At 53.5% G+C, this 27,593-nt stretch overlaps 1 protein-coding gene across 4 annotated transcripts in view; it reads right to left on the bottom strand.

Annotated features, from left to right (window-relative positions):
• NEK6 (NIMA related kinase 6) overlaps positions 1-27,593 on the bottom strand; it is an 83,617-nt gene that overhangs the window by 42,134 nt on the left and 13,890 nt on the right. For 2 of the 4 annotated variants that reach the window (XM_041724300.1, XM_041724303.1), the window contains exon 2: positions 2,800-2,918. In XM_041724300.1, coding sequence (XP_041580234.1) covers positions 2,800-2,889 — 90 coding nt within the window. In that variant the 5' untranslated portion in view covers positions 2,890-2,918. Of the gene's footprint in view, positions 1-2,799; positions 2,919-19,670; positions 19,784-27,593 lie in introns of all 4 variants that reach the window. The other 2 variants (XM_041724302.1, XM_041724301.1) reach the window with 2 other exon arrangements.

Here is a 27,593-nt window from a genome sequence, read left to right as displayed (position 1 = left end):
TAAGTTGTTCTTTCTATACTGTGGGCATTTCAGCTCTGGGCTCCTGAGCCATGAAAACTAAAATGGATGTTAAAAATAGAAGGATGAGAGCACCTGGGTGGCGCAGTGGTTGAGCATCTGCCTTGGGCTCAGGTTGTGATCCCGGGGTCCTGGGATCGAGTCCCACATTGGGCTCCCTGTGGGAAGCCTGCTTCTCCCTCTGCCTGTGTCTGTGTCTCTCATGAATAAATAAGCAAAATCTTTAAATAAATAAATGATAATAAAATAAAATAGAAGGATAAAATCAGTGACACACATTTCCTTAACACTCATAATGTCAGATGCTATACTGGGGGTTTAAGGGATTCCATCTCGTTAGTCTTCATGGCCCCATTTTACAGATGAGAAAACTGAGGCTCAGCTCATTTACCCAACGTTGCCTGGCTGGTGAAGGATGGAGTTGGGAATTGAGCCCTGCCTGGTCCAGAGCACAGTATTCTTGCCATCATGGGCCCTGGCTCCTTCTAGGGATGATTTCAAGGAAACAGCAGGGCTTCCTGCCATAAAGGAAAATGCTTCTGCTGTCAATTTGAGGTGTTTCTATATCTCGAAACAGGCAAGATTTGGGCCATGATGTCTCCCTAGATGGCATTTTAATACCAGTGCTTCATGAATGGAGGAGAGAGGAAGCACCCAACCAACCTCATTCCCGCCCGGACCTGCAGCAGTGCGGTGTCAACGTGGCTGTGCATCCCGTTTCTGCAAATCCAGCCAGATGCTGGCAGGACTGAGGGCCCCTTCGCCGACAGCCGCTGCCCAACGACGAGTAATTGTGCCTAATTCCATTTAACTGTGTCATTACCCACTCCAACATGTGCAACCAGACGCCCGGATGCCACTGCCACCGCCACCGCTGCCGCAGCCACCTCACGTTGTTTGTGAAATAATTATGGGCTCTCTCCTCTGCCAAATGAGGCTGTAATTAACCCTAATTACTCAAAATGCAACTGGCTAATTCTGGGAGATTAATCAAGGGAGACTCAATTGTTAGTGAATGACTTAATATGACAAATTGCTACATTACCCAAGGAGGCCTCACTGCCCCCAGCCATCAGTGAGATGTCCTGGTGGGCTCTGCACCAGCAGTGTCCATGGGCCTTTGGGCTTTCTGGGATCTGCCTCCCCAAATTCCATCTGGGAAATGGGCCCATGTCCCATCCGATAATCAGACTGAAGAGAGTACACACAGCATAGATGCCCTTGGACACTGTATGTGTGTTCTCTCACGTGCGTGCACACGCACACACACCCTAGTAGATGCCATATCTACAGTTTACATGTCTCACTGCTGCATGAATCCATAAATGTGCCCCTTCTCTTGGACTGGTGGAGCTCCACAGCAGTGAGCATGGCTTGATGAGAACTCAGGTGTAGAAGGATTTCACACTGATCTGTCTCCTTGGCCGGCACCTTTGTGCAGTGTGTATCTGTATAACTGCACGGCAATCCTGGCCAAGCAGATCAAACAGCAGCCTACCTGAAGTCCTCCAACAGGAACTAGGCAGTCAGAGGCTGCGACAAGCCTTCCAGGGCTTAAGAAGGAGCTGTCTCTGAGTCTCCCCCTGATTTAGGTCTCATAGCTTTGGGGAAAAAAAAACAACAACCCTGCACATTATTTTTCATCATATCAGGCTGCCCACAGACCCTGTAGCACCTGGCCCTGGCTGGTTTGACCAGCCTGCCCCTTCCAGGCCTCTGCAAACCAGTTCCTCAAGGAGGCCTCTCTGGTCATCTAGTTGAGATCATGTGCCTTTTGGAGCTCCGTGGGCCCCCAATGTTATTCTGCCCTGTTTCCTATCTTTCTCTCCCATGAGGCTATATGCTTTCTAAGAGCAGACCTGGGTCTGTCTCATGCATAGCCCTGTAGGGGTGTACTACAGGTATCTGAAGTTAATTAATTCAGCAGGCATCGAGGGGCTCCTGTGGGCCCGGCCTGGGATGATGTGACCAGTGAAGCCTCACCCCAGAAGTTCTTCTGTTTAGGACAGGAGGCAGATTCCAGAACCGGTGCCCCAGTGGGACACCATGGCCATAACCCAGGGCCTGTGCGGCATGGGGGAGGAAGTGGGGTGGAATGAGAAGGCTCCCTAAAAGCAGCAGCATTTGGACTGAGGCCTGGAGGAGGCATCAGGGAGGGCACTCACAGCCCAGGGGACAGTGGGTGCAAAGGCAGGGCATATACAAGCAGCTGGGATCTCCAGAAGCCATATTCAGAAAAGTGGCAGGAGGCTACCCAGCTCACCAAGGATCTGCATAGAGTGAAGCAGGTAAGTGTCCTGAGGCCCTGCTGGTTCTAGATACAGTGGCTGAAGAGGCCCAGGACTCGGCTAAAACCAAAAAGGGAAGCTGACTTCAAGCTGAGAGTAAGGAAGCACTTTCTGACCACATGCACAGGCTGCTTGCTCCCCTGGAGCCCCTCACTCTCTCCCCATTCCTCAGGCCTCCACCACCTGGCCTTACTAAAACCAGCATTGACCCTGCTGAGATAAAGCTCTTCACTCACACGGAAATCCCAAGAGCAGACTAGGGCCCAAGTCTGGCACAGAGAAGGCTTCTCTGAGTGCTGCTGGTGACGTGAGGGCTGACCAGGTGGGTAGTGAGCTCCACTCCCACCCTCAGAAGCATTCAAGAAGAGACTTCGGCTAGTGGCTGCCTGGAGAGATTCCTCCAGGGGCTGGGAGGAAGTAGCCTCAGGGCCCTGTGGTCCCTGCGGTCCCTGCTGAATCCCCAGTGCTCTGCAGAAAAAGGCAAAGGGCTCACCTGTGGGTCAGGGGGGTGTGCCAGCCCTGGGGTGTGGCAGAGGTTGTTCGGGCTCCCTCCATGGGGCATGTGGCTGGGCTGGCCGGCCATCCTGCATGCCAGCCTCACAAGGGCACGGGCTGCAAAAGAAAACAAGGGTTTTCTTATACACATGCCTGTTCACATTTTCCTCCTGAAGGCACTGGGATGGAGGAGGTACTTCCATTTATCCCATCTTACAGCTGAGGTGCAGAGCAACCACCCAGGCAGAAGCAGGGGGGCTAGGACTCGATACCCCACATGACACACTTTCCTTCTGGAACCCTGCCTGACTAGGTTGCTAGGATTATCCCCATTGGATGAGGGGGAGACAAGCTCTGCCCAAGGAAAAATCTCATGATGGCCCCCCACTCCCCCAACCAGCAAAGGAGGTGCCAGATTCAACCCAGATTTGGAGGTGCTGGGCTCCAAATCCTTGTTCTTTCCACATTATTGTTCTCTGTGCTTCCTGGGGGAATTACAAAGCCCTGTACCCATTATCACCCCCACAAAAACCCAGATTGGGTAGTCAGGAGACTGCATGCAGCAGCTGCAGGAAGGACCCAACACCTCCATCCTTGCTGGGCCCTGGTGCACCAAACGCAGGGAAGGCCAAGGCCATAGGTCCCCCTGAGTGTGGCGTAGACCTCCAGGCAGGCGCAGAGCCCTCTGTACAAGTGAGCAGTCCCATTTAGGGTTTGGGCTGCTGCATCAGAGGCCCCTAGGAGAGTCAGGGATGTTGGTCACCAGTTGCCATGGTAACCATGGCAGCCATCCCTGATTAAGCATCCACTCTGTGCCTAGGCCAGAGCTAAATGTCATCTAGGAATCATTCCCAGTACCACTGCCACCCCTTGTGTCACCGGCAGCCTCTGCCAGCCTCCCTAGCAGAAGACTGCCTCTGGTACCAAGGCACTCCCCCACTCCTTTACAGTTTCCTCACTCCCAGGGTCTGCTTCTGGAGAACCAACCTAAGACATCACTTTCTCCCTAGACAGACTCTGTTTCTTTCATTCTTTAAGCTGATCATCTACACCGACCAGCCAAACTGAAAGCCTAACCCTGGTCCAGGGGCTCAGCCAGCTCCATGGCACACACCTCCCAAGTAGACCCCATTGTCCCCCACACACACACTAACACAGGGGTGTCTGGGCACTGGGAAAGGAATCTCTTCCTTCCTCTCCACTGTAGGTTTTTCCAGCTACAGTGGGTGGCATTCAGCCCTCCCAGGCTCAGGGATATCTGTGATGCCTTTTGATCAGAGGATGTCCACCAAACCCTAAATGACCCCAGAGTTTGAGTCTCCAGCTCTGCCTCCCTAGGTCTGCCCTCAAAGGGACCCCAAGCCTTTCTAGAACCTGCATACGGGCCTCCTAGGGTCCAGCGCCCATTCTTTCTCTGTGCCCTTAGGACAGGCCCAGCTCCTCCCTCACACACCTTTCATCAGCTGCTTCAGGGTAATGCCACTCTCCAGCACTCCAGGTAGACAGCTGAAAGCGAGGCCCCATGGAGCAGATGGCTCCCAACTCAGGCTGGCAGGGAAGCCCTCCACAACAGGGAGCGTGTGCAGGGTGAGGGCTGTGTCCTGCCAAGTGTGGCCCATGCTGTCCTGTGTGTGAAGCTGCCAAGACTGAGCCCACATGGACCCACAAACGTGGCATTTTATGTTATAGAGCTCTTTTTCTCATCTTGAATCGGTGGCAGGTGGAGGGCATGGTGGGATTGTGTCTGAGGCCTCTCTCCACCCTCATGCCCCTGACTCTGTCCTGGTGCGGGACTCACCTCCCACCTGGGCCCCTGGGTCTCCCGGTGCCTATGCCCTGCTCACTGAGCCCTCCTCCACGTGGGCCACTGAGGCTTCCTGGAATGCATATGGAACCATGGCCCCCTCAGCTTGTGCCCCAGCTTCCACAATGGAGAGCACAACCCCAGGGTGACACAGTGAGGACCAGGAGGAAAAGCCCCAGGATAGACAGACACGAGCAGCTTCCCGAGGCAGCTCTGTTACTCAGAGGGGACATGTGTGCAGCAATAAACCAGATTCGGAGGGAATAGAATGTAAAATGCGCATGCATTTTAAGATAAAACCGGAGACTCCTGCAGGCTCTGCAGCTGCTTCGGGCTGTACCCCCAGACAGGGGGGTGACATGTTCACCATCCTCTGCCCTTAGGAAGACTCCCAGGGAAAGGCTGGAGAAGAACTGTCTTCAGCAAGAAGGTCTGTCTTTATCTCTGAAGGTGCCAAAACGGCCTAGAGGCCAGACCCACACAGGTACCGGCTCACTTGCCGACAGACATCACATGGATAGCTGACCATGGCATGTGTGTCTCTGGATTTCCCTCCCCTCATCTAAGCTCACCCCAGCCTTTCAGGGCCAGTGGGCCTGGGTTTGCCTCTTGGCCTTGTCACTCACCAGCTGGGAGCCTGGGCAAGTCACACTGGGCGGAGGCTTAGCAGGTATCGGCCAAGGTCATCCCTCTTGCCCTGTGGGGCATCATATTAATGGCACCCTCCCAATGTGCACCCAGAGGCACAGGAGCCCACCCCAGGCCTCTCACAAGGCTCCCAGAGCACTGCCAAGGGGTCCCTGGCCTCATCAGAAACAACAGTAATAATAATGATGTCAAAAGTTGTGTGCCTTTATTATGCTAGGCCTTGCTCTATACACTTCATCTCATTTCACAGATCCTATCTCTCAGGGGACAGAGTCTACTATTATCCCAGTTTACAAAAGAGAAAACTAAGGCACAAGGAGGTTAAGAGATTTGCCCAGATCCATGGCAGTGGAGCCAGGACTCAATCAAACCCACGGTGGTATCTTTGCCCCAAATGACTACACTGCACTCCTCATAGACTACTAGTGGCAAATTCATCATCTTCCTAGTGGCAATTCATCATCTTCCTTCCTTATATACAAGGTTGAGAACTTCCTACATCATCTCTCCATTGAACAAGCCCCTCTCCCCAGAAACAGGACCTGTGCTGAGTGGGCAGGGGTGATCCCAAGGCTGGAGGGCCACAAGGGACCATTTCCCACCACAGGGGCCCCATGGATAGGAGCCCCCAGAGTCTGTGCCCTTTGGGACAGCACAGGGTGATGCAGCTCGCTGTCCATGGTACCTTTTCTGCCAACCCCCTGGAGCTTTGGTAAATTACTGTTCCTAAGAGCTGCTCTATCTAGAACCTAATGGAAAAAGGGCTGTGCCCTGTCCTCCTCCCCAGTGAGGAAGAGGGGCCTTTGTTCTAGGAAAGAAGCCAAGGAGGATTCTGCAAGTCACACCCTCCCAAGTGTCAGAGAGGGACACTACAAAGGGGAAGGATACAGGGAGGGGAAGGGTGGGGAGGTAGAGGCAGGAGGAAGGAAGGGGAAGAGAGAAGGGGTGGAATGGGGCGGGGAGGGAGGTGGAAGGGGGGATGGTTGGGAGGAAGGCAATGCAGGCTCTCTGTACCTTTCCAGTGAGCCAGATCTTTCCCATGCATCCTAGGGCTGTTGGTAGACCCATTTTATAGATGAGAAGCTCATGGTCACATGGCTGATAAGCTGCACAGGGGATTTGCTCTCAATGACTCCAAAGCCCCTCCTGGGAACAGCCACTGCCTCCTGCTCTCTAGGAGTGCTGCATTCCAGAGACTTTACATTCTGTTTGTCTCTACCTAGGTGGAAACCTCACCCCTCTACTGGAGATTCCTGCCCCAAACGGCTTTCTAGAGAGTGTAGATGCAGAAAGATCAAGGGAGAGACTGAGACTGACAGATGCAGAGTGACGGGAAAGCCCTTCAGCACATGTAGGCATCTCTGGGTGACACAGGGAGCTAGCTAGCTGCCTGTCCCTGGCAGGTCCTGCCAAGTTGCAGAACAATGAGGCCCAGCCTGCCAAGCCCAGGTCAGAGGCCAAACATGCATGGAATGTGAAATCCAGCCACAGGCCACACTGAAGGCCTTTCTTCTGCACGGAGCAAGGGCTCTGCAGATGCATAGCGCAGCTCCCAGTCCAGGTTCCCAAAGTGAGTGTCTACCAGGTGCCCAAGGATGAGATCAGGATTTGCCTAAGGGTTAAGCAAGGCCTGCTGGGGGGCCCAGTTGCCTAGGTTCAAATCCTGGCCTGACTTCATTAAACCATAGAATGACTCGGTTTCCTTATCTCAAAAGTGGGGCTAATAGTAAGATATTCCTCTTAGGGTCACTGAGAGGACTGAATGTGTTTACAGATGTAAACTCCTTACAGCAGAGCCTGACACATGGGTCGGTCCTCTGAGACTCTGTCATTAGCACTAACCCTCACTGGGCAACAGAGAAGTGATCCTTTCTATGTGGCAGACATGAGAACTGGTGCTCAGAGAAGGGTGAGGCCTTGCCCAGGGTCATACAGCTGGTAAGCGACACAGCTGGGGCTATTGGTCCCCAGATCATGCTCTGTCTGCCTCCTGCATGTCCTCTTTGGGACAGGTCTGGAACAGATACCGTGATCACTTAAGCGGACTATGGCTACTTTTTCAAAGCCCCCTTATACTACCCCCCACCCTGCCCAGCTTGGCCATCAGATAAAGCTCTTACTAATTCGGGGCTTGGGTTTTATCCAAGCACTCCCTGGAAGGGACCAGTTCCTGGGCTGGGCTGGGCAATGAGGTTTCTGCAGTGGCCTTTCTGACCAAGACTGTCACCTGGCCCTTGCCTCGCAATTTCTGGAAACTTTATCTAGAGGAATCATGTCCTCCTTTCCCTACTGCCAAATGATACACCTTGTAGAAGCTAACAGTCCATGAGGCCCTTACCCTCCCCATGAAAGATGACTCAAGGGATGTCTGGGTGGCTCATGTGCAGGTTTCAGTTGGTTAAGTATCTGCCTTCGGCTCAGGTCATGTTCCCAGGGTCCTGGGATCGAGCCCTGAATCAGGCTCCTTGCTCAGCAAGGAGTCTGCTTCTCCCTCTCCCTCTGCCCCTCATGCTGGCTTGCTCTCTATCCTTAATAAGTAAGATCTTTAAAAAAAGAAAGATGACTCAAGTCTTGAAACCCCAGGAAGGTTCAGGGCAAAGACCTGGCTTGGGGTGGGTTTGGGGGGGTCTATGCATGTGAAGATCTGTATGTTGGGGGTCTCGTGGTGGTGCATTCATATACTGTGTGTTTATTTATGTCTCACTTTGTTCCCAAACCCTGAGGTGGAAACAGCATGCCCTGCCTGTCCTTTACTAGACGTCTGCATGTAAGTTCTCCTGATGGCCACAAGGCTTTGAGCCTAGCCACGTTCTTGGCCTGTCAATGGAGGAAGGTGTCTCCCTGGCCTGCTTCCACTGGATGCTGCATCCCATACCAGTTTCCCTGAGGAAGGCCCCTTCCAGTGGAGTGAACAGCTTTCTGACTTGTTTTCCCAAAGCAGGAAACTAGCTCCGTGACTTTACACCTTCCATTCACAGTTCTCTTCCCCCACCCTGAATAAGTAAGCCAATACTGGTGTGGGCACCAGGGACTATTTCCGTTTGTCCAGCAGGCCCCTGGTAGCAGAAGCCTGGGATAGATGCCTACTGCTGGAAGCCTTCAGCCAGCCCAGAGAGGAGAGGTGTCACAGGCAGCAATGCCCAACATGCCCCTTCAGACCCCTTCCCACATGGGAGATCTGAGGCCCAGCAGGGACATGGGGTCTGGCTGCTGGTGGGGTCAAGGCTGTGCCAGTTTCAGCCTCAGACAACATCCACATCAAGCATCTCCCCTGAGCTAAGTGATCTGAGTATCTCCCAAGAAGCCCAGGAGGCACCGTCACTCCCATTTTGCAGATGAGGACACAGGCTCTGAGGAGAAACATGACTTGCCAGAGTCCATATATCACAGAGAACACTGCCATTTAAACCTGCGTCCCAGGGGATCCCTGGGTGGCGCAGCGGTTTAGCACCTGCCTTTGGCCCAGGGCGCGATCCTGGAGACCCGGGATTGAATCTCATGTCGGGCTCCCGGTGCATGGAGCCTGTTCTCCCTCTGCCTATGTCTCTGCCTCTCTCTCTCTCTCTGTGTGACTATCATTAAATAAATAAATAAATAAATAAATAAATAAATAAATAAATAAATAAATAAATAAATAAATTTGACTAAAAAACAAAACAAAAAAAACCAAAAACAAACCTGCGTCCCAGACCAGCAAGGCTGTGAACACCTAAAGAAACTCCACTGACTCCATGTCCCAGGACCAGGACTGGGAGTGGGACCAGAAGGAATGTCCTACCCACACAGCCTGGCTGGTGGGGAGGACGTGGTGACAGCCTGCCACTAATGGACCATGCACTCTGCGTATGCACCAGGTACACCCCAGGCCTTGTATATACCTTGTTCCCTTTATGGCCACCCTAGGTGGGGGCTGCTATAATCCACATTGTGTAGAAGAGGATATGAAAGTTCAGACTGGTTAAGTGACAGGCCCAAGGTCACACAGCAGGCAACAGGCAGAAATGACACTTGAAACCAAGTCTGTCTGACTCCCCTAGTCCATACTGCCTTGGAAGAGTGAATGAAAATGAATGAATGAATGAGTGAGTGAGTGAGTGAATGAATTCTGGCCCAGAGGTTTGGCTCTGGCTGCTGTGCCCTTGCCCACACCCTGGCCCCACTTCTCTTCTCATCTTGGGATAAGCAGACTTTACCCATTCATCATTTGACAGGAAGCAGCCAGATCTCAGGCCAGAGTCACGGGCGCCTGGGAGCCACAGGGGATGAGCCACAGACAGTGTCTGGTTTCCTGACTGGTCCTCTGTCTTCTCACTCCCCACTCACAAAGCCACACATGCTATTCTGATTCCTCAGTTTCAGGACCAGTAGGATCATGACCAGCCCCATCTTCACAGGGTGGGCCTGCAGAACTCAGATCTCCTGCCTGATAACCCAACCACCACCTTATAACAGGAAGGGTGCCCCACCATCCTGAACACACAAATCCCAATCTGTTGCTCCCCAGCCAACACTCTCCAGGACAAGGCCTACACGGCTGCACAACGCATTCTAAATTCTGCCCTGCTGGCATGGGCCTGCCCTCCTGCATTTCCCAACTCTTCCACCACACCCCAGGCCCCCGAACAGAGGGACCTCCCCTTCCCAACTGCACACCCCATCGTGAGTCCTAGGATTGTCACAGGCAATATAGCACCCACACTTCAGGAACAGATCCTGGGTCCTGCTCAAGCTAAACATTCCTGTGAGGTCTTGGTCAAGTCCCGCCTGGGGTGTCTCCATCCATAAAGAAGAAATAGACCCCAAAGAGTGGGCGTGCAGGGGCAGGCAGGCAGTACCCAGGCCCCTCTTCTCCATCTGCTGGTGTCCCCACAGCAGGGTTCTTCCTGAAGTCCACAGTTTGGGCAGCAACTGCTTCCTTGATCACCCTCTCTTCCTCCTCTGCTGGCCTTTCAAGCAGGAGCATATCTCTGCAGTCATCTCTAAACCAGCAGTGTCTTGCCCAGGGCCTGGCGGGGGTGGGGGTGGGGGGAGCTGGCTGCATTAACTGACTGGTTGGTGTAGGGGGTCGGTGGTTCCTCCCAGGCACCTGAAGCCCCAAGCAAGCATCGTGTGCCTTCATGTGCAGGGTTTCCACAATCCCAGCTCGGGCAGAAATCACTAAGCCATTTCAAACAGACCTCCCCTCCTACTGCAGGGCTGCCCAGAGCCTTTTTAAAATTGAGAAGCGGGCAGCCCAGGTGGCTCAGCGGCTTAGCGCCGCCTTCAGCCCAGGGCATGATCCTGGAGGCCCAGGATAGAGTCCCACGTCGGGCTCGCTGCATGGAGCCTGCTTCTCCCTCTGCCTGTGTCTCTGCCTCTGTGTCTCTCATGAATGAATAAATAAAATCTTAAAAAAATAAAATAAAATAAAATTGAGAAGGTTCCTAGTCACCTTTCATTTCCAACTGCTCAGATAATAAAACTCAATTTTGGAAGAAAAAAATAAAAATGTAGGAGCTGTAAACATCTCATCTTTCAGTTAAAAGAGCAATGAAGGGGCGCCTGGGGGGTTCAGTTGGTTAGGTGTCTGCCTTTGGTTCAGGTCATGATCCTGGGGTCCTCGGATCAAGCCCCCACCATCAGGTTCCCTGCTCAGCGGGGAGCCTGCTTCTCCCTCTCCCTCTGCACACAGCCCCCCACACACACTCACACACGTGTGCACTCTCTCTCAAATAAATAAAATCTCGATTAAAAAAAAGAGCAACGAAACAATTGGTTTCTGTGCGGAAAAGCCTTTGGCTCAGGGACCCAGTGAAGGCCAGAAGGCCATGCCTCATCCCAACCACTCTGAAAAGGAAGATATATATCCAGCACTTTGCTGTGCCAAGGGGTTAATGCAGCACCTCGGCTCATCCCTGCCATGATGTCTGCAACGACCCCATTTTACGGAAGGAGAAACCAAAGCACAGATAAGTGACCCACCAAGGCCCTGGCTCTAGTAGATGGCAAGCCCTGTGTCTGAACCCAGATCTAACTCTCTCCAAAGTCTGTGTTTTAATCTCATTTGCTTGGGGCAATCCTTGGAGATTGGAGCTGGAGGAGGCTGGGATCTCACTGTGCTGAGGAGCTTCAGACCCTTTAGGCAGCCCCACCATTCCAAGGACCATACCCTTCAGATAAATGAACTCATTCTCTCCTCAAGGCCTTAGTAGACTCTACTCCCCCTCCCTGGAATGAAATACGTCCAGGCAAACCTGGCTCCTTCAGAGCCCAACCCAAGGAATCTCCTCCAAGCAGTCCTCCAGGACTTCCCCAGTCAGGTATTCCCAGCTCCACAGCATTTGTCCCCATGTTGTCACCACCTGCTCACATTTTTCTCTCCCCAAGTAGAGATTTCCTTGAAGGTGGAGACCAAAGCACCCCAGCAGGTCACAAAGGGAGGGCCAGGTGAATGGCTGTTCATCCAGTGTATAAATGCCGGAGGCCAGGAAAGAGAAGCTGGGGTCCCCAGGCCAGCTCATTCCAGGGGCCCCAGGGAACAGATAGTTTCATAGAGAAATCCCTCTACCCCCATATCCTGTCTCAGACCATGGCTGCAGCCCTGACAACCAATGATGGAAGGATGAAACCCAGTAGGGTTGCCCCTGGCCTCAACACTCATAAAAAGTTTGCCCTGGGCCCCAGGAGAATGACATCATCCCAGGTATAGCTATTCCTGGTGGGAGAATCTCTGCAGGAAACTTACTGCTCAACTATCAGAAACGAGCCCAGGCAGTCAAAATTTACCCCAGAGGAAAAAAAACCTGCTTTTTCTGCTTCCCTTATCACAAAGCCCATGATCACTCAGTGTGAACCTGGGCGGCAACAAAGGTCACCGCAGGCTGATGGCACGAACCCACTGGCAGCTCCTGGCAGGCAGATGATCAAGTGAGCAGCAGCAGTGGCAGGGGGAACAGCCAGGTCAGGTGCCCCAAGAGCCCAGACCCCAGGAGTCTCTCATGCCTGCTTCCCTGCCATTTGCCAGGCACATCATCAGGGCAAAGGTGGCAGCCCCAGGCGGCAGGAAAGTGAGGGGTTCCCCACAGCCGGAGATAGGGCAGTAGCCATTACCTTGCAAAGTGGCTCCTGAGTAGCTTGGGAGAAGGGCTGCTCAGCTCAGGGTAGAGGGTGGGTGCGTGGTGCAGGGGCCTCTGGGGACCTGGGTGGCCTCTCCATGCCAGGGCGGGTGAAGGAAGAGGCGCCAGCCCTGTCTCTGTGCGGGACTTCCCCTGCCCAAGGTTCCCATCCTCAGTCAGTGCCAAAAGGAAACTCCCCCACCACAGGCTGCTTCAAAAATAGCCCCGCTGCCACCTGTGGTTAATGGAACTTGTCATAGCCACCAGGGAGCCCTAGGCTCACCAGACACTGGAACTGATGGCAGCAGCCACCAGCCTAGGAGAAAACACAGGTGTGCCCCAAACCAGCAGGCTCAGAAAGAGGTCAGAACCCACTCTGGGGTTGCTCAGTCCTGCTCCCCCATTTTACCTTCCAGGAGACTGAGGTTGCAAGACAAGGGCCGTGAGCACACCAGTAGCCCGTCTGGCCAGGACCCAGCTTCCCTAGCCTACTCCATACCCCACATTGGCTCAGGCAAAGGGGTTTGCTCTTCAGGCTCTTTATGAACCCCTCACCCCCAACCTGGAACCAGGCACAGTGACAGTAGACAACAGGATTAAACCAGCCTGGACTTTGGGAGCAACAAGGTATCTTTCATTTGTCCCTTGTACTCCATCCCCACCTATCCCTACTGGGGTCCCTGCTAGGGCCAAGAGGTAGAAAAGTTCTTGCTGTCCCTTTAAAAGCCTCACCCTTTCTAATCTCTTCCTTTTAAGCTATTCCAAAAATATTTGTTGCCTGACAGATGAGAGGTTTGGTAGGCAGCAGCCCTGGGTTCAAGTCTTGGCCCTGCCATGTCCCAGCGAGCTGGCCCCTGCCATGTCCCACAGGCCCCTGCCTGTGCCCCCATGCTATCACCCTGGGCTGCAGGACAGGACTGACACATGAATCAGAAGTACTTAGCCATTGGCCAGGCACATGACAGACACCCAAGCCATGGAGTTACTGTTGATTGTTACTACATCCTTATTCAGGCCCCATACTCTCCAAACAAGACCACGGATCCAGGAACCAGGACTCAGGATATCCCTGCCTTCCCTCCTTCCATACGTCTTCCCAGCTGTCTTTGGGCAGGGCCTGGGCTGATGGCCAGTAACCATGAGATGACTCAGACAAAACCCCCTCGCTCTATAGCAACACAGAACTCCCCAATACAGAAACAGATCCAGAAACCAGAAAAGAACATGGAAAGTGACCCCAGGAAGAGGACTGCTGGATTCTCACTTTGGGCCAGGCAAGTCAGGGACAGCTTCTTACAATATGCAGAGTCTGAGACAGCCTACATGGATAGGCAGGTTTAGGAGCAGAGGGGAAAGGAACTCTGGTAGAGGACACAATGGGATCAAAGATGAGGAGGCCTGTGGACCCGTGCGATTATGGGAGGAAGTCAGGAAGGCTCCAGGCCAGCCCCAGCCCTTGGTCTCTGAAAAGCACTCCTGTGGCCAACACCTGCCTCCTCCTCCAGAACAAGAGCCACCTCTACCCTAGGCAACCCCCCCCCCCCACACCGCCCCACGTCCCATCTGCAGCTGGACCTCTAGGACTGACAGAGGCATATGGCAGCTGAGGCCCCAGAGGACACACCGAGCCAGATTCTGGCATTGTGGCTCGGCCACCTGCCAGCATACCTTCCCTGCCGGCTGGGCCCAACTGTCAGGCATATGCCAGGTGCTGACCCCCTGGGTGGCCGCTGCTTGGCCCAAGCCAGCCTTCCCCAGGCCTGCAGGGTGGACTCCCTGCACCCAGGCCCTAGTGCGTGCAGCACTCCTCAAGGACTATCCTCCATGACCCGGCTAGATAGGTGTCATCAGCCCTGACTCACAGAGGAAGCTCCAGACTGGCTGGGTCAGGACCCCAAGCTGGGCACCTTCTCTCTAAACATTGTTTTTCTTCCATTTCTGGTGCACCTCTAGGGGCTAGTGTGCTCTTGCCTCTCGGGACATAGCCCAGCACCCTGGGAAAACAGATTCAGCCTGGGGAAGCCCACCCTATGGAGCCTTCCTCTTCCTCCCGGGCCTGAGGTGGCAAGACATTTCCGGAGTGTAACTAAGCTCTGCTCCACCTCCACACCCTCCACACTCACATTCATTGCTGGTCACTGCCCACCTGTCCACCTGGGACATGGATGAGAGGGCAGAGCAGTGCAGAGGGGCACAGACAGGCACACCTGCCCCTCTGTCAGCTGCAGGGCTCTCAGGGCCTCCTGAGCCACCACGCACCCCTGGCACCACCTCCACGAGGCTGAGCTCCACTTCTCCATCCAGTCCTGCCACCTGGTGTAGAGCGACTGGCCAGCATGCAACCATGGCTTCTGGAGTCCACACCACAGCAGGCCCTGTACATTCCTGCGTTGTGTTCCCCCTGACCCTCCAGACCCCTCGCTGACCCAAGCAGGGCCTGGGAAGTGCAAGGCCTTCTGTAAATGCTGCAGGTGATCTCTGCTCTGAGCTGTGGCATGTGGCCAGGTGGCTGGCAGCTGGGGGGCAGGGAGGGGGTGTCTCAAGGCCCCTCAGGGACTCTCACTGCTTGGTTGTCGGGAAATCACAGCCTATGTCTGGGCCTCAGTTCCCCACCTACAGCATGGTGGGGTGGCTCCACAGTCAGGGGTCCTCTTCTGTGCTGACGTTCTGTAGGAGGCTGATGGAGGACGTGCTGGTGCCCTGCAGCTGAGCTCAGGGACATGCGCGTTCTGGGCCTGGAATTGCCAAGGGGAAACTCTGGCTTTAGGAGACTTTCAGAAACCCCCTGAACACTACCCTCCCCATTCACAACAAGCCATGGCATATGGGGGCATGTCTCAAATGCCTACCGGCTCTCAGATAAAACCGTGGAGGCGAGGTATGTATGCGTGGGGTGGGTATCACACACAGAGTACCGCCTGGTGGGACTGGGTGCTGGGCTAGATCCCTTGGGAGTGTTGGTAGCATGTGCACTCAAAGCAGCCCTACGGGACAGACAGAGCATCCATTTGACAGCCAAGAAGACTTAGGCTCAGAGGTCATGTGACTTGTCAGAGGCATCCCAGCTGGAGAGAGGCAGACCCTCAATGAAAATGCAGGCCTGAGTCCTCGTTCACCTGGACATCCTCTGCAGGGTCCAGACCAGGTTCCTGCCCTCAGGGAAAAAGCAGATGTGGCGGAGGGGGCACCAGAGCAAACTGCTTCTTTATGTTGCAAAATCACAAAAGGGATCACTGCTTCTAACTTGAGCTTATCAAGGGGGCTTTCTGGGAGGTGGTGGCACTTGGTCCCCCTGGGACCAGATGGCCAGGTGATACAGACGTGGAGGGGCAGACCACCACAGGCTCTGGAGTCAAAGAGCCCAGAGTTCAAATCCCATGCTGTCTCTGTGTGGCCACACGAGCTCAGGCTAGTTCCCAAGTCTCCTCTTTGTTGTTCCCTCTTCTGTAAACAGGGGGCCAGGTAGGACCCACCTCTTAACAGTGAGAACTTGCATGCAAAATACCAGCCTAGGACTATCAGGACCCACCTACACACAAGAGCTCAATAAACATGGCCACAGCTACTATTATGACTACCATTATCATCATAAAAAGTGCTCATTGAACAGCAACTTTCTGTTCATCTCTGGCAGCCCACTCTGTAGACCAACTATTCACAATAAGGCCGGGAGATCCCTTGTCTCATGGCTGACCAGGCCCTTGGACCTGTGGAGGTGGCAGGAGGCACCCAAGGCCTCTGAGGGATGCCACCTTCCAGAAGGATGGGAGAGGCTACACTGGCTCCTGTGGCATTCTCTCAGAAGCTGGGAAGTGATGGCAAAGCAGTTCACAAAGTTACCAGGATGATGATCCTGAGCCATACCCCTCCCCCAACTGTCTCAATAAAATAAATCTTGGCCTGCGGCTAGTGAGAGACCCTATATATTTACACGACGATCGTGCCTCATGATCACAGGACTCATGGTTCCAGCAGGCAGCGTGTGGCAGGAATTCCGGTGGTCCTAGGAGACTCTCTATTTTCTGGCGACTTTTATTGTCCATTATATCCTGGCGTTTACAGGGCTCTGCTCCAGGCCTGGCAGGAATATTGCACACAGTGGGGCTGGCAGGCCTTAATATTCCAGTCATCATCCTGCAGGTGTATCTCTGGGTCTCATCTATCCTGCCCCAGTCTCTGTGGGATATCAGGACCCCAAGGGGTTCCAGGGGCTCCGGTGGGACAGGGCTGGGGATGTGTCCAGAGGCATATGTATCCCCACCCAAGCCATTTGCTTGGTTCCAGTCTGTTGTCCCAGGCCAGGCCACTGCTAACTCTTTGGCCTTCTTTGGGCTTGGAAAGGGGAGGGTGCAGAGGTGCACTGGAGCCACTATTGGCTCAGGAGGGCTGCTCGATACATTCTCAGGAATTCTGTGACAGTTGGTATCACACTGGCTGCTTGAAATCAAACACGGGAGGAAGATTTACACATGGAATTTGGCAAATACTCCAAGTCAGGGTTTTGGACAAGTCCCTCTCTCCACCTCTTCCCAGGGACCTGTTTGTTAAACACTTCCCAGCACACCTGGAAGGGGGTGACCTCATGGGCCACTATGGGCCACATGAACTTCAGAGTCAGGTGTGAATCCTAGCTTCTTCAATCACCAGCATGTGACCTTAGGTAAGTTCAAGCCTCAGTTTTATCATCTATAAAATGGGGACATGCTTAAATTCCCAGGGCCATTGTGACAGTTAGAGCATCTTATGGAAAACACCCTGTGTGGGGCTTGATATGTACCAGGAGCTTAATAAATAACTTTTGTCACCTATTCATTCAATATTCGCTTATCCCCTGGCTCTCATGGGCCAAAGCCTACACTGTCTGAGAGAAAGGAACACACAAATGCCCCAGGAGATGACAAATGTTAAATTCTTCCCATCTGGACAGTTCTTGAGTGTCTACAGAGGATTTATGCCTATACCACCTTGTGAAGCCACATGACAACCTGCAGAGGTGGGCAGAGCAGCACTTTTGAGATGGGAGCTGAGGGGTGGGAATTGCCCAAGGCCCCTGTCTGGGGGTAGCAAGGTAGGGCTCAGCCCTGAATCCCCCTACCTCCTGCTCTAGGTCCAGCAAGGCACTCATCTCTGAGATCCCAGGCCCAGCCAGGCTGGGCCCCTGATGGCGCCAGGGCTGACCTCAGAGCGAGCCCAAACACAGAGAAGGAGGAATAGGGGGTGAGGCAACACCACCCCCCCAATCCCCGGTCTAGCAACCTGGCTGCGAGTCTTGGCTCCACGGCCACCTTGCCCCAGGCCCACCCCTGCTGGGCCCCAGGCTGCCCATCAAAAGTCTGGGAGAGCTGCAGTCAGGATGCTGTTGGACCCCATGGACCAGCATCTGTCTCCAGGCTTCCTGGCTTGGCCAAGTACTCCTCTTGGAATACTTGTGGAGGCCCCAATCCAGCTATACTGAACTTGCTATCTTACCCTGCTGGGCAGGGCTCATCCACCCATTTCATAGATGAGGAAAACTGAGTTCAGAGGGCTGACCCTAGGCTGGCAGCGTGCAGGGCTTGTAATCAGGAGATCAAAGATCAGGAAGCCACCGAGTCCCCCAGTTCTGACACCCTAGAGGCCCGCAGATGTGATGCTCCTGGACACCCTGGGCTCAATCCCAAGGGGCTGAGGAGTATTCTGCTGAAACAGGAGAGTGAGAATAATGCAAGCCACTCTGATGATTCAAGTAACCTTTGAAAGTAGGAGGTGGGCGGAAGTGGGTGGCATTTCTGGCAGGTTTCACCTCACTTCCTAGAAGGATGCGTCACCAGCTTTTGCTTAGTCAGTGCTCACATGACTGTCAACACTGTGGCACTGGGGTGGCACCTCCCAGCTCACTTGTCCTCGGAGCCATCACAGGCTGGCAGGTGGGGGCTGTCCACCTGTCAAGAGAGGAAACCTTTTCATTTCACAGATGGAGAAACTGTGGCCCGGGAGTGAGGAGAGCTTGGTTCGGGGACACACAGTAGAGATCTAAGTCTTTGTACTCCTTTACCCAAAGCTTACTTCTTCTATTTGAGGAGACAGGAAAGGAGGAACCCTCTGGAGCTTTAAAAGAAAAAAAGGGAGAAAAAAGAACTTGCAGCCATACAGAATTGCAGCAGCGAGCCCCAGCCAGCCCAAAGAAGTTTCCGAAATTCTGTGCAGTCTGAATTTTTGCGGGCTGAAGGGTCACGCGATTTCCTCTGCAAAAGGCAGACTTTTTGAAAAAGTCTGAGGGTGAAGGGGGAGGAGGGACATGTCCATGAGACCAGAAGTCATGAGCTTCAGCCTGGCTGCCCCAGTGACTTGCTGGGTGACCACAGACAGGTCCCTTCCCTCTCTGGGCTTCGGTTTACCCGTGTTTATTTACTACATGTCAAGCCTTGTTCTAATGCACTTAGGTGATGTCAGTCTCCTCATCCCTCACATTACATTATCATCTCTACATACAGAAGGGGAAAACCGAGGCATGCAAAGGTCAGGCCCGCTGCGCTGGAGGAAGGGCTGGGACCTCGAGCGAGGTGGTGCAGTTCCAGAGCCCACATTCTCAACCATAAGGCCCTCTAGCCTGCTGCAAGCTGATCTCCAGTGCCCATCCTACCGTCAGAGGCTTTGCATCTGGGGCTTGGATGCCAACAAGCCTGTTTCTGAAGACTCTGGAAGCCACTCTAAGCTCCTGGCTTTTCTGTGACTTCTGTTGGCTGAGCAGCCTTGATAGCCACAGCCTAGGCCCTGGGGAGGCTCCCAGGTCACTGCAGCCAATGACCCACCTCTTTGAGCACCGGGAGTCGGAGCAGGAATGGACGGCCCCGCTCTGATGTCCATTTTGGAGTTTTACACACAGGTTGGCCTCTGGGACCGCAGGAGAGAGACTGCCATTCAGGCGTCCAAGAAAGAGGGAAAAACCATCTATTCATAGCCAGACAGAGCCCGCTCTGTGGAAATGGTGCTACTGACACGAAAAGTAGCCCAGCTGTGGAAGAGATTCCCGAAAAGCCTGACCTGGGAAGGCTCAAAGGCTTGGGTGGTCACCAAGCTTATAAAATAGGCCTGGATGCTCAACCATGAAATTCCTGAGGGAATAAGGTTCTGACCCAAAACCTGTCTTCCAAAGCAAAATTCTTCAGACAACATTTTTTTGGCTTAAGCAAGTAGACTGCTGATCTGTTTTGCCCCGATCTCTCTAGAGTAAGGAATACTCATGCCAAGAAGAACAGCTATGATATCCTGTGCTCCTGCCCCAGGCCACACACTGTGCCACAGATCTGGGCACACTTGTTCATTCCCACGAGGAATTATTACCTCCATTTTGCAGATCAGGAGACTGAGGTTCAGAGAGGCACAAGTCTGCAGAGCTGGTAGAAACAGGTAGAGGTGTGAATTCCGGCACCAGCCTGGAACATAGGAAGCGGGGACTGGCCCCAGGAGAACCCGTTACATGTATCCTCAGGAGAAGCCCTGGCCAGACATAGAAGTACAGAGAGAGTCATGTGCAGCAAGTGCACACATTCCTCCCTCCACAAGCCAGAGGAGGACTCCTGTAGACAGACAGGTTGGAGAAAGCTGGCCCAGCTGCAGCTAAAATAACTCCATCAAGGCTGCCTCAGGCCTGTCTTTTCAAAGACACCGGAATCCCTTAACTGAGAACACTGTGCTGAGCATCCAGAAAATTCCCCATGCTCTGTGCATATTGTTGCATCAGTGGCCATCTTGCACACATGCGCAGTTGCTGGAGAAGGAGAAACTCTCAATCCACTCATTTAAGAGTGCATGTCTCACCAGAAACTTCAGAAAGGCCCCCAAAGAACCCACTAGCCCACATCCTAAATCTCAAAGACAGAAAACTGAGGACTAGAGCAGGGAAGCGATGTGTCCAAGGATATTCAATTGTTTGTTGACTCAATTTTCAAACACACACTAGGACCAGCCTCTGTCCTCAATGGAGCTCCTCGTTCAGAGACAGGAGTCTCAAACCAGCACCTACAACCCAGCTGTTTTTACAACCGGGGTGTGGAAACACAGGAAAAGGGATGTGCAGTCTGTCTGTCCTATCTCAGAACAGGAAGCTGCTCTGAACAGGGGAGCAGGGGGAGGGCACGCCAGGCAGGGGGTACAGCAGGTGCAGAGTCCTAAAGACCGGCAAGCCCAGCATCAGTTGTAGGACAGAGGCCCAAACAACTGCAGTGGCCTCAGGTCTGCAGCAGAGAGAGAGGGTCAGCAGCACCGATGAGGGGTCATAAGCATCTGCACACAGGGCTGGCAAGCGCTGCAAAGCCAGACTCCCCCTCCAGTGCTCTTCTGCGTACCACTCTGCCTCCCACAGTGCCAAGCCCAGATATAATGTTACTGAATGCATCACGGGAGGAATCAAAGACCCAGACATGGTTCAGCAGCACCTTTCTTCTGCTGATGCTACCTGCATCGTACCTGACCTCCCATGTCTGCCCTGGTCAGCTCAGGTTAACTGTGCCCACACACAAGGAAGGAAGGAAATGCCTACAGAACCTCCCTCTCAAGGGACTACACTGGGACCATGTCTCAAGAGTTCCATGAAGTTTATACTCCAGGCTCCAAGATACTCTCTCTTATCTGGCTTGTATTTATTGAACACCTACTGTGCAACAGGCTCCATACTAGATACCTGAAGGATTTCACAGATGGGTGTTACAACCTCAAAGCCACGCAGCCATCCCCTCATCTTTTGGGGCTGGAATCATTACTCTGATTTCACAGGAGGGGAGCCACGGAGCTCAGAGAGGCCTTGGACTTGCTTGAGCAAGATCCCTCGCTAGGAGGTATCAGGGCTGGGATACTAACCCAGAAATGTCTGACCACAGAGCCTTTTTGCCAAAATAGATAAGGGTCCCTGGAGGAAGAGAAGAGCCTAGATCCTTCCTTCCTGCCACACAGGCAGGCAGCCCTTAATCCACAGAGCAGGCGAGGCCGAACTGGCAGAACTGTCCAGAATGGCGGGCCCTGTCATTACTGGAAGGGGCCACACTCCAGGCCAAAGGAGCACAGCCAGGGCTGGGGACTTGTGCAGAGCACTGAGGGTCTTGGGCCTCTGAGGGTCCTTGCCAGTGCCACCAAAAGACTAAATGCTGATGGACTATCTTTCAAAAAGCTCCAATGAGCTGATCCACTCATCTTTGGCACCTGCATTAAAGGATATACACAAGTCTAGGATACAGAACACAGACTCTGGAGTCAGAGTGGAGGGTGGCTAGGTCCCCAACCCTGAGTCCAGTCACGACCTGGCCCTGGCTGTGGTGACAGCCTCCCTCCCTGGACCTGGGTCCTTGTGTGCATCTGTCTCCTCTCGTAGGGATGTCAGCAGGGACCCTGGGGCTGCCTGGGCCCTGCAATCACAGGGAGTCACAGCAGTCCCCCTTGGAACCCTGTTTCAACTCAAATAGCTGCAGACACTCCAAAGCACTAACACTTGGCCATGCCCAATGTGGATAACCCTTCCTCCTCCCCACTCAGGTCCCTGTACCAGGGTCCCCACCAAACTCATGTCTACCTGGACCCTGGGAATGTGGCCTTATCTGGGAATAGGCTGTGCATAGAAGTAATCAAGTGAAGATGAGATCACCTGGCATCAGTGTGACCTCAGTCCAATAACTGGTGTCTAAGACACAGCCAGAAGGCCATGTGACGCCAGAGGCAGAGTGGAGTCCTGCGTCTACCCACCAAGGGACACCAAGCCTTGCTGGGAACCAGAAGTGAGGAGAGACATGTAGCACACCCTCCCCTTGGAGCCTCCAGAAGGAACCAATCTTGCCCACACCTTGATTTTATACTTCTGGCCCCAGGACTGTGAGACAGTGAACCTATGTCACTATAAGCCACTGGGTCTGTGGTGACCTGTTATTGTGGCTCTAGGAAATGAAAACACTCCCACCCCACCCGAGCTTGGCCAGAGAACACATGCCGCCATCTTCCCAGGTTCCCCAGGCTCTGCAGACTTCATCGAAGGCTCCAGGCTCAATTTGTGTTTCTCAGGCTGCAGAGGAAGTAAACCAATGCTTTCCAGGTCTGGGGATTTCACAGGCCTATAACGTTTCTCTTAAATTCTGAAGATGGATATAAAGCTGCCAACTTTTTCTGGCATCCACAGTAAAATTTCCATCTATAATCACCATCCTGCATAAAAGAGGACACCTGACATAAGAAAGTAGCTGACACCAGGCCCGCCTTTCAATTTTCTCATTTCTTTTATTTTTTCTTTTCTTTTCTAAAGATTTTATTTATTTATTAATGACAGAGAGAGAGAGAGAGAGAGAGAGAGAGAGAGAGAGGCAGAGGGAGAAGCAGGCTCCATGCAGGGAGCCCTATGCAGGACTCGATCCCAGGACTCCAGGATCACACCCCGGGATGAAGGTGGCGCTAAACCCCTGGGCCACAGGAGCTGCCCCAATTTTCTCATTTCTTGATGGACAGGTGAGAATCTCACTTAGCCCTGGGCCTGGCCTGGATCTGGCATTCAGAAACCAGCAAACTCCAGCCACGGTGCCCTGCCAGGTTTTTTTTTTTCCCCAGTCCTGGCTGAGGAGACGTGAGGCTGGCCTCCCCCACTCTCCTATGTGTATGAAAAAGGTTCTCTCCCTCTCAGAAATTTGCCCAGGATATTCTAGTTAAACTTGTAGGTACTTCCAGTTAATCCCCTCTGAGAAGTGGGTGATCTCCCCGCCCCAGGGAAGATGCATTCCAGGCCAGTCAGTGAGGGTCACCGGGAAAAGAAAACACAAAGGAAAAGAGAAAAGCACAGCCCCACTCTTGAAAAGGAAACCAAATCGTGAAATTACTCAATGTAAGACATCATGGGCTGGGTGACTCCAGCTCTCTTCAAGGACACCTTGTAAACCCACACCCAGCCTCACAGGGAACAGTCCGGTGCCAGGGCCCCAGAGGAGCTTGTGAAACATCTGGCCCGGGCAGCCTGATGACCCATCGGAAGCGGGTCGTCCCGCACTCCGTGAACATTGCACCCACGTCTGCCACGTGGTAAGCAGTGGGGTGTGCCAGAAGGGCCATCCAGGGGAGAAAACTCTGCCGGAGTGTGAGGTGTGCTTCTTTTCCAGTAACTCAAGCGTGCAAATCCCCCTCCAGAGAATGCCCCAGACCCTGGGGAAACTTTTGCCTGAGAGCTCAGGGTAGTGGCCATGCTGGAGTGTCCTCACTGGGACAGTCTTGGGCACAGGGCAGCTAACCTCAGGCGATAAGGTCTGACGCTGTCGCTTTCTGGGCTGGAGTCCATCTCTCCCGCCCTCCCCTTCTGTACGCCTGGGCCAGGGGCAGGGTGGGCCCCAGTTCTCAGGAAGCCAGGAAACACACTCTTTTCTGGGCGAAAGGCCCAGATTCCTTGAGCAGTCACAGGACATGCTTTTTCAGAGCTGTTCCAAAGCCACAGGCGCAGACTGGAAGTTTCTTTGGGCGGTGTGAACCTGCGGGGACAATGTGGGGACCAGCTGAGAGCTAGTGGGTGAGAGAGGCCCCAGGCGGCACAGCACAAGCCAGGGCTCTACCTGTCATTGTCGTGTGGCTCTGCGGGCCTCCGTTTCCTTTTCACCCCATCGTCATTCATCAAACATTCCCTCAGAGGCTCACAAAGCCAAGCGCTGTCTGAGGCACAAGGCAGAGGAGGTTCTATCTCGTCCCCCTGGAGGGGTCAGGCAGTCGAGAGATAGATACAGACGTGGGGCGGCAGTAAGTGCTGGAGGGTAATGTAGCAGAGGAGGTGGTCAGGCTGTGCAGGTAAGGAGGCCTGGCTTCCCACGGTCACCAGACAGTTAATTCAGACTGTGTAGCAAACTGCTCGGCACATTCTCAGCACCTGGGGAGGCTGGGTCTTCCTGACTCCCACACTGCACAGGTGGAGCAACTGAAGCCAGAGATGGACTGGGGTGGCTTCATGGGGACTGAGTGGGTTTGGGGCCTGATCTGGCCTCACATTTCCTGGGGAGCCAAGAGGCTGCCCCCCGACCCTGCCCAACCCTGGCAGGCCCCATGCTTTCTCAGAGTGGAGTGGCTCTGCTTCCAACATTATGCCCATGATAATGGGTCACAGCCACCTGCTCTCCAGGCAGCAGGTAATTGTCCTTCCTGAATTGGAATCTGGGCTCCTTCACTTTACTTGCTGGGAAACCCTGGCCAAAGTGCCTAGGGTGTGCCTGGCACACCGGGTTACACCTGTCTCATCTTCACCCAGCACTGAGAGGAGGGGCGGGGGGGGGGGGGCTTTGGAGGAGGGGCCAGCCCTGATGTGGGAGCCGAAGTGCAGATCTGGTCTGGACAGGCCATGTCCAGCCCTGGGGGATCTTAGTGACTAGAAGGAAAGGCCAGGCAGAGGAACCAGTGCTCTAATGAGAGTGGAAGGTCACACACATGTGCAGACCAGCCCTGAGGCTTCTCTGCTGGGTGTCTTGGCCACAGTCCTCACTTCTCTGAATCTCAATCTCCCCAGTTGAAATAGAGGTTCTGGTGATGATAAAAATGAGACCCCAGATACATGAAGTCACCCAGCCAGTATGGGACACATTTATCTCCTTATCTACATCTGTCCATTTAACATAAAAATATTCAGGCTGCATCCCCAGCAGGTGCTACGCCCTGTGGTGGGCAGGGGGCTGAATTCCTTAATGGCAGGCAAAACCCCATCTGCTTTAGAACCACTGGGCTCTACGGGAGGGTGCACAGAAGTTCCTGGGCTAGCCTGGGCTCACCCTCCCAAGAATCTTGCCTCTGTGGAAAACTTCACCTGGACAGATCCTGGGAACAGCCGGCTTATCCGCGGGGCACATCTATGACGCCACACTGCTGCATGCCCAACCTGAGGCTGTGAGCCCCCCTCACTGCGTGGCTAACACCAGCTGCCAGAGAGGCCGACTCCCGCGGGTGGGGAAAGCTCTGACCCCCCCACTCCCACCCCGCATACACAATGTGCCACAGACATACGTTAGAACTCAGAGCCAGTCATTTTCACAGCTTTGCTTCTGACTTCACCAGATCAATCCATCCATCAATCAATCAGTCAATCAAGGGAGTATCAAAACTCAATCACAGTGACAACACAATTCAATCCCTGGGAAGTGTATCAGAACCAAGGCTCCTGCAGATAAGTGAGATGGCCTGGAAATGGGGAAATGAATGTATTCCGGCAACAGACACCTTGAAGAGGCCTGGCGTCAGCACTCCCATTAACTCTGACTTCTTTCATCCCCAGGAATCAAAACAGCTTCTCTGACAGGGAGGAAAGAAATGACAAACAGAAATCGGATTTAGGGGAAATAACACATCCATGGCACCTTTCCCCCCTTCCCAAAGCAGCCTGCAAGCTTTACATATTTTATCATTTATTCTCACATTGTCCCCAGCAAGTCTTAGGCGTTGGCCTTGCTTTTCACAAGAAAGCTGTGAGGGAGGCTGGGGTTTAGAGGTGAGGAGCCTCCCGCGAGACAGCCAGCAGGAAGGGCTGGGGTGGGGTGGGGTGGTTGGGGGGTGGGGCATGGAGCCAAAGGCCGTTCCTGGTGGAACTGTGGCCTCAGACAGCTGAACCGCTCGGAGACAGTTTGTTGTCCACACTGGCGCCTCCCCACCAGCCTCCCAGGTTTACCACCACCTCATCAAACCATTATCCACACATGCCACCAGAAACACAGCCCCTCCTGTATCAGCCTTTAAAGCTTCCAGATAAAGTCATCACTCCAGAGCTCAGTATCCAAGGCCTCCTTACCTGTCTGACCCCAATCTCAGGTAACACCTGTCATTGACCACATTGGCTCCAGAGAGCCTCTTCTGGTTTCCTGCAACCCCTGCTTCACACCTCCCAGTGCTCCCACCAGCATGCCCTCTCCACCTGGCTATCCCCTGCAGATCCTTATAGGTACCAGAGCAGCAACTGGTACAGGGAGATGGATCTGGGTTCAAATCGTTGCTGTGTGACCTTACACAAGTCACTTCTCTGAGCCTGGGACTCACTTATAAAATGGAGCTGTTTAAAGGTGAACACTAGCTGATGCTCACATATGTAAACCCCTGATGGATGCTCTGATGAAAAAAGGAGTCATAGCAATAAGAGGGGAAGCTGTTTTTAAAAAGATAGTGGATAGTTCCATACAAAGAATAACACCCTGTTAAGAGAATTGGCATTGGCTGGGCATGGGGTGGAGGTTTAGACTCAGGACATCCCCCTCTGAACACACCCCAGTGACACACAGGCCCCCTACCTGCCCTGAGTCACTGGAGAGTCAGGGGATGCTTCCATATGGGACAGGAAGTAATTGTTGCTTTTTGATTCCTCTTGCTTTCCCTTCAGCTTTCCCTCCCACTGTTACGCTGACCCTATGGCTTCTGTGGGCCTTGACCTCACCCCCAAAGCCAGGTATCAAGAGCCAACCAAGGAGACTCAAAGGGCATAGAGCTCATGGTCTCTCCCTCACCAGTGAGGAGAGAGAGACTAGGCTCACCCAAGCCACCCCCAGCTGCCCCTCAGGAAATCATTCCCGAAGTCCTGAAGCAGTTCAAGCCAAGGCAAAAACACTCTTTCTAACCTGCGGCCCCACCTTCTTTGCTCCCTGACAGAGGGGTCTCCAGGTAGGATCCCAGATTGACAACCCCAGGCCCCATCACTTGTGTGGTCCACCCTCCCCTGAAAGGCATCAGGCACTTGCCTGGGAATGTGAGCGGGAAGCAGGGCTGGACTTGCCCCGACCCCCCTCTCCTCCTGGGCCCAGGCTCTTAAGACCCCAGGAACCATCCATTTGTGAGAGTTTGGTTTTTCTTTTTCTTTCCTTTCCCCTCTAAGCAAAACTTCATGGCAGCTGCTCCTGCCTTGGTCCCCAAGGCCGTTCCAAAGGGCCCATCTCATCCTTGCAGAAGTAATGGCAGTAATTCTGTTAATGGGAAGCAAGATAGATGGTATAAGGTGCCCAGAGTGCAGGAGGCAAGCCGAATCGGGCCGCCCCCGGAGGGAAGGAAAGTGTTGCCGGAACACACCCTCCTTTGGGGCCTTATTAGGTCTTGAAAGAGCTGCCGCACTCGCTAAGACCTGCTTTTGCCAGCAGAAGCCTCATTTTACAAATATACAACAACAACAAAAAACCCGTAAATGGGAAGAAAACCCTGAAGATTAGGCTCCCCTGCTACTGCGAGGCGGCGTGCCCGCTCAGAGCTGAAGTCTTTAGCCTCCTCGACTCTGGGTTTAAATAAATAGGTCTGATCACC

The sequence above is a fragment of the Vulpes lagopus genome, chromosome 12 (assembly GCF_018345385.1).
Source record: "Vulpes lagopus strain Blue_001 chromosome 12, ASM1834538v1, whole genome shotgun sequence".
Taxonomy (NCBI): Eukaryota; Metazoa; Chordata; class Mammalia; order Carnivora; family Canidae; genus Vulpes; species Vulpes lagopus.
The sequence above is the reverse complement of the archived record's forward strand: the minus strand, read 5'-3'. Positions and strand labels throughout refer to the sequence as shown.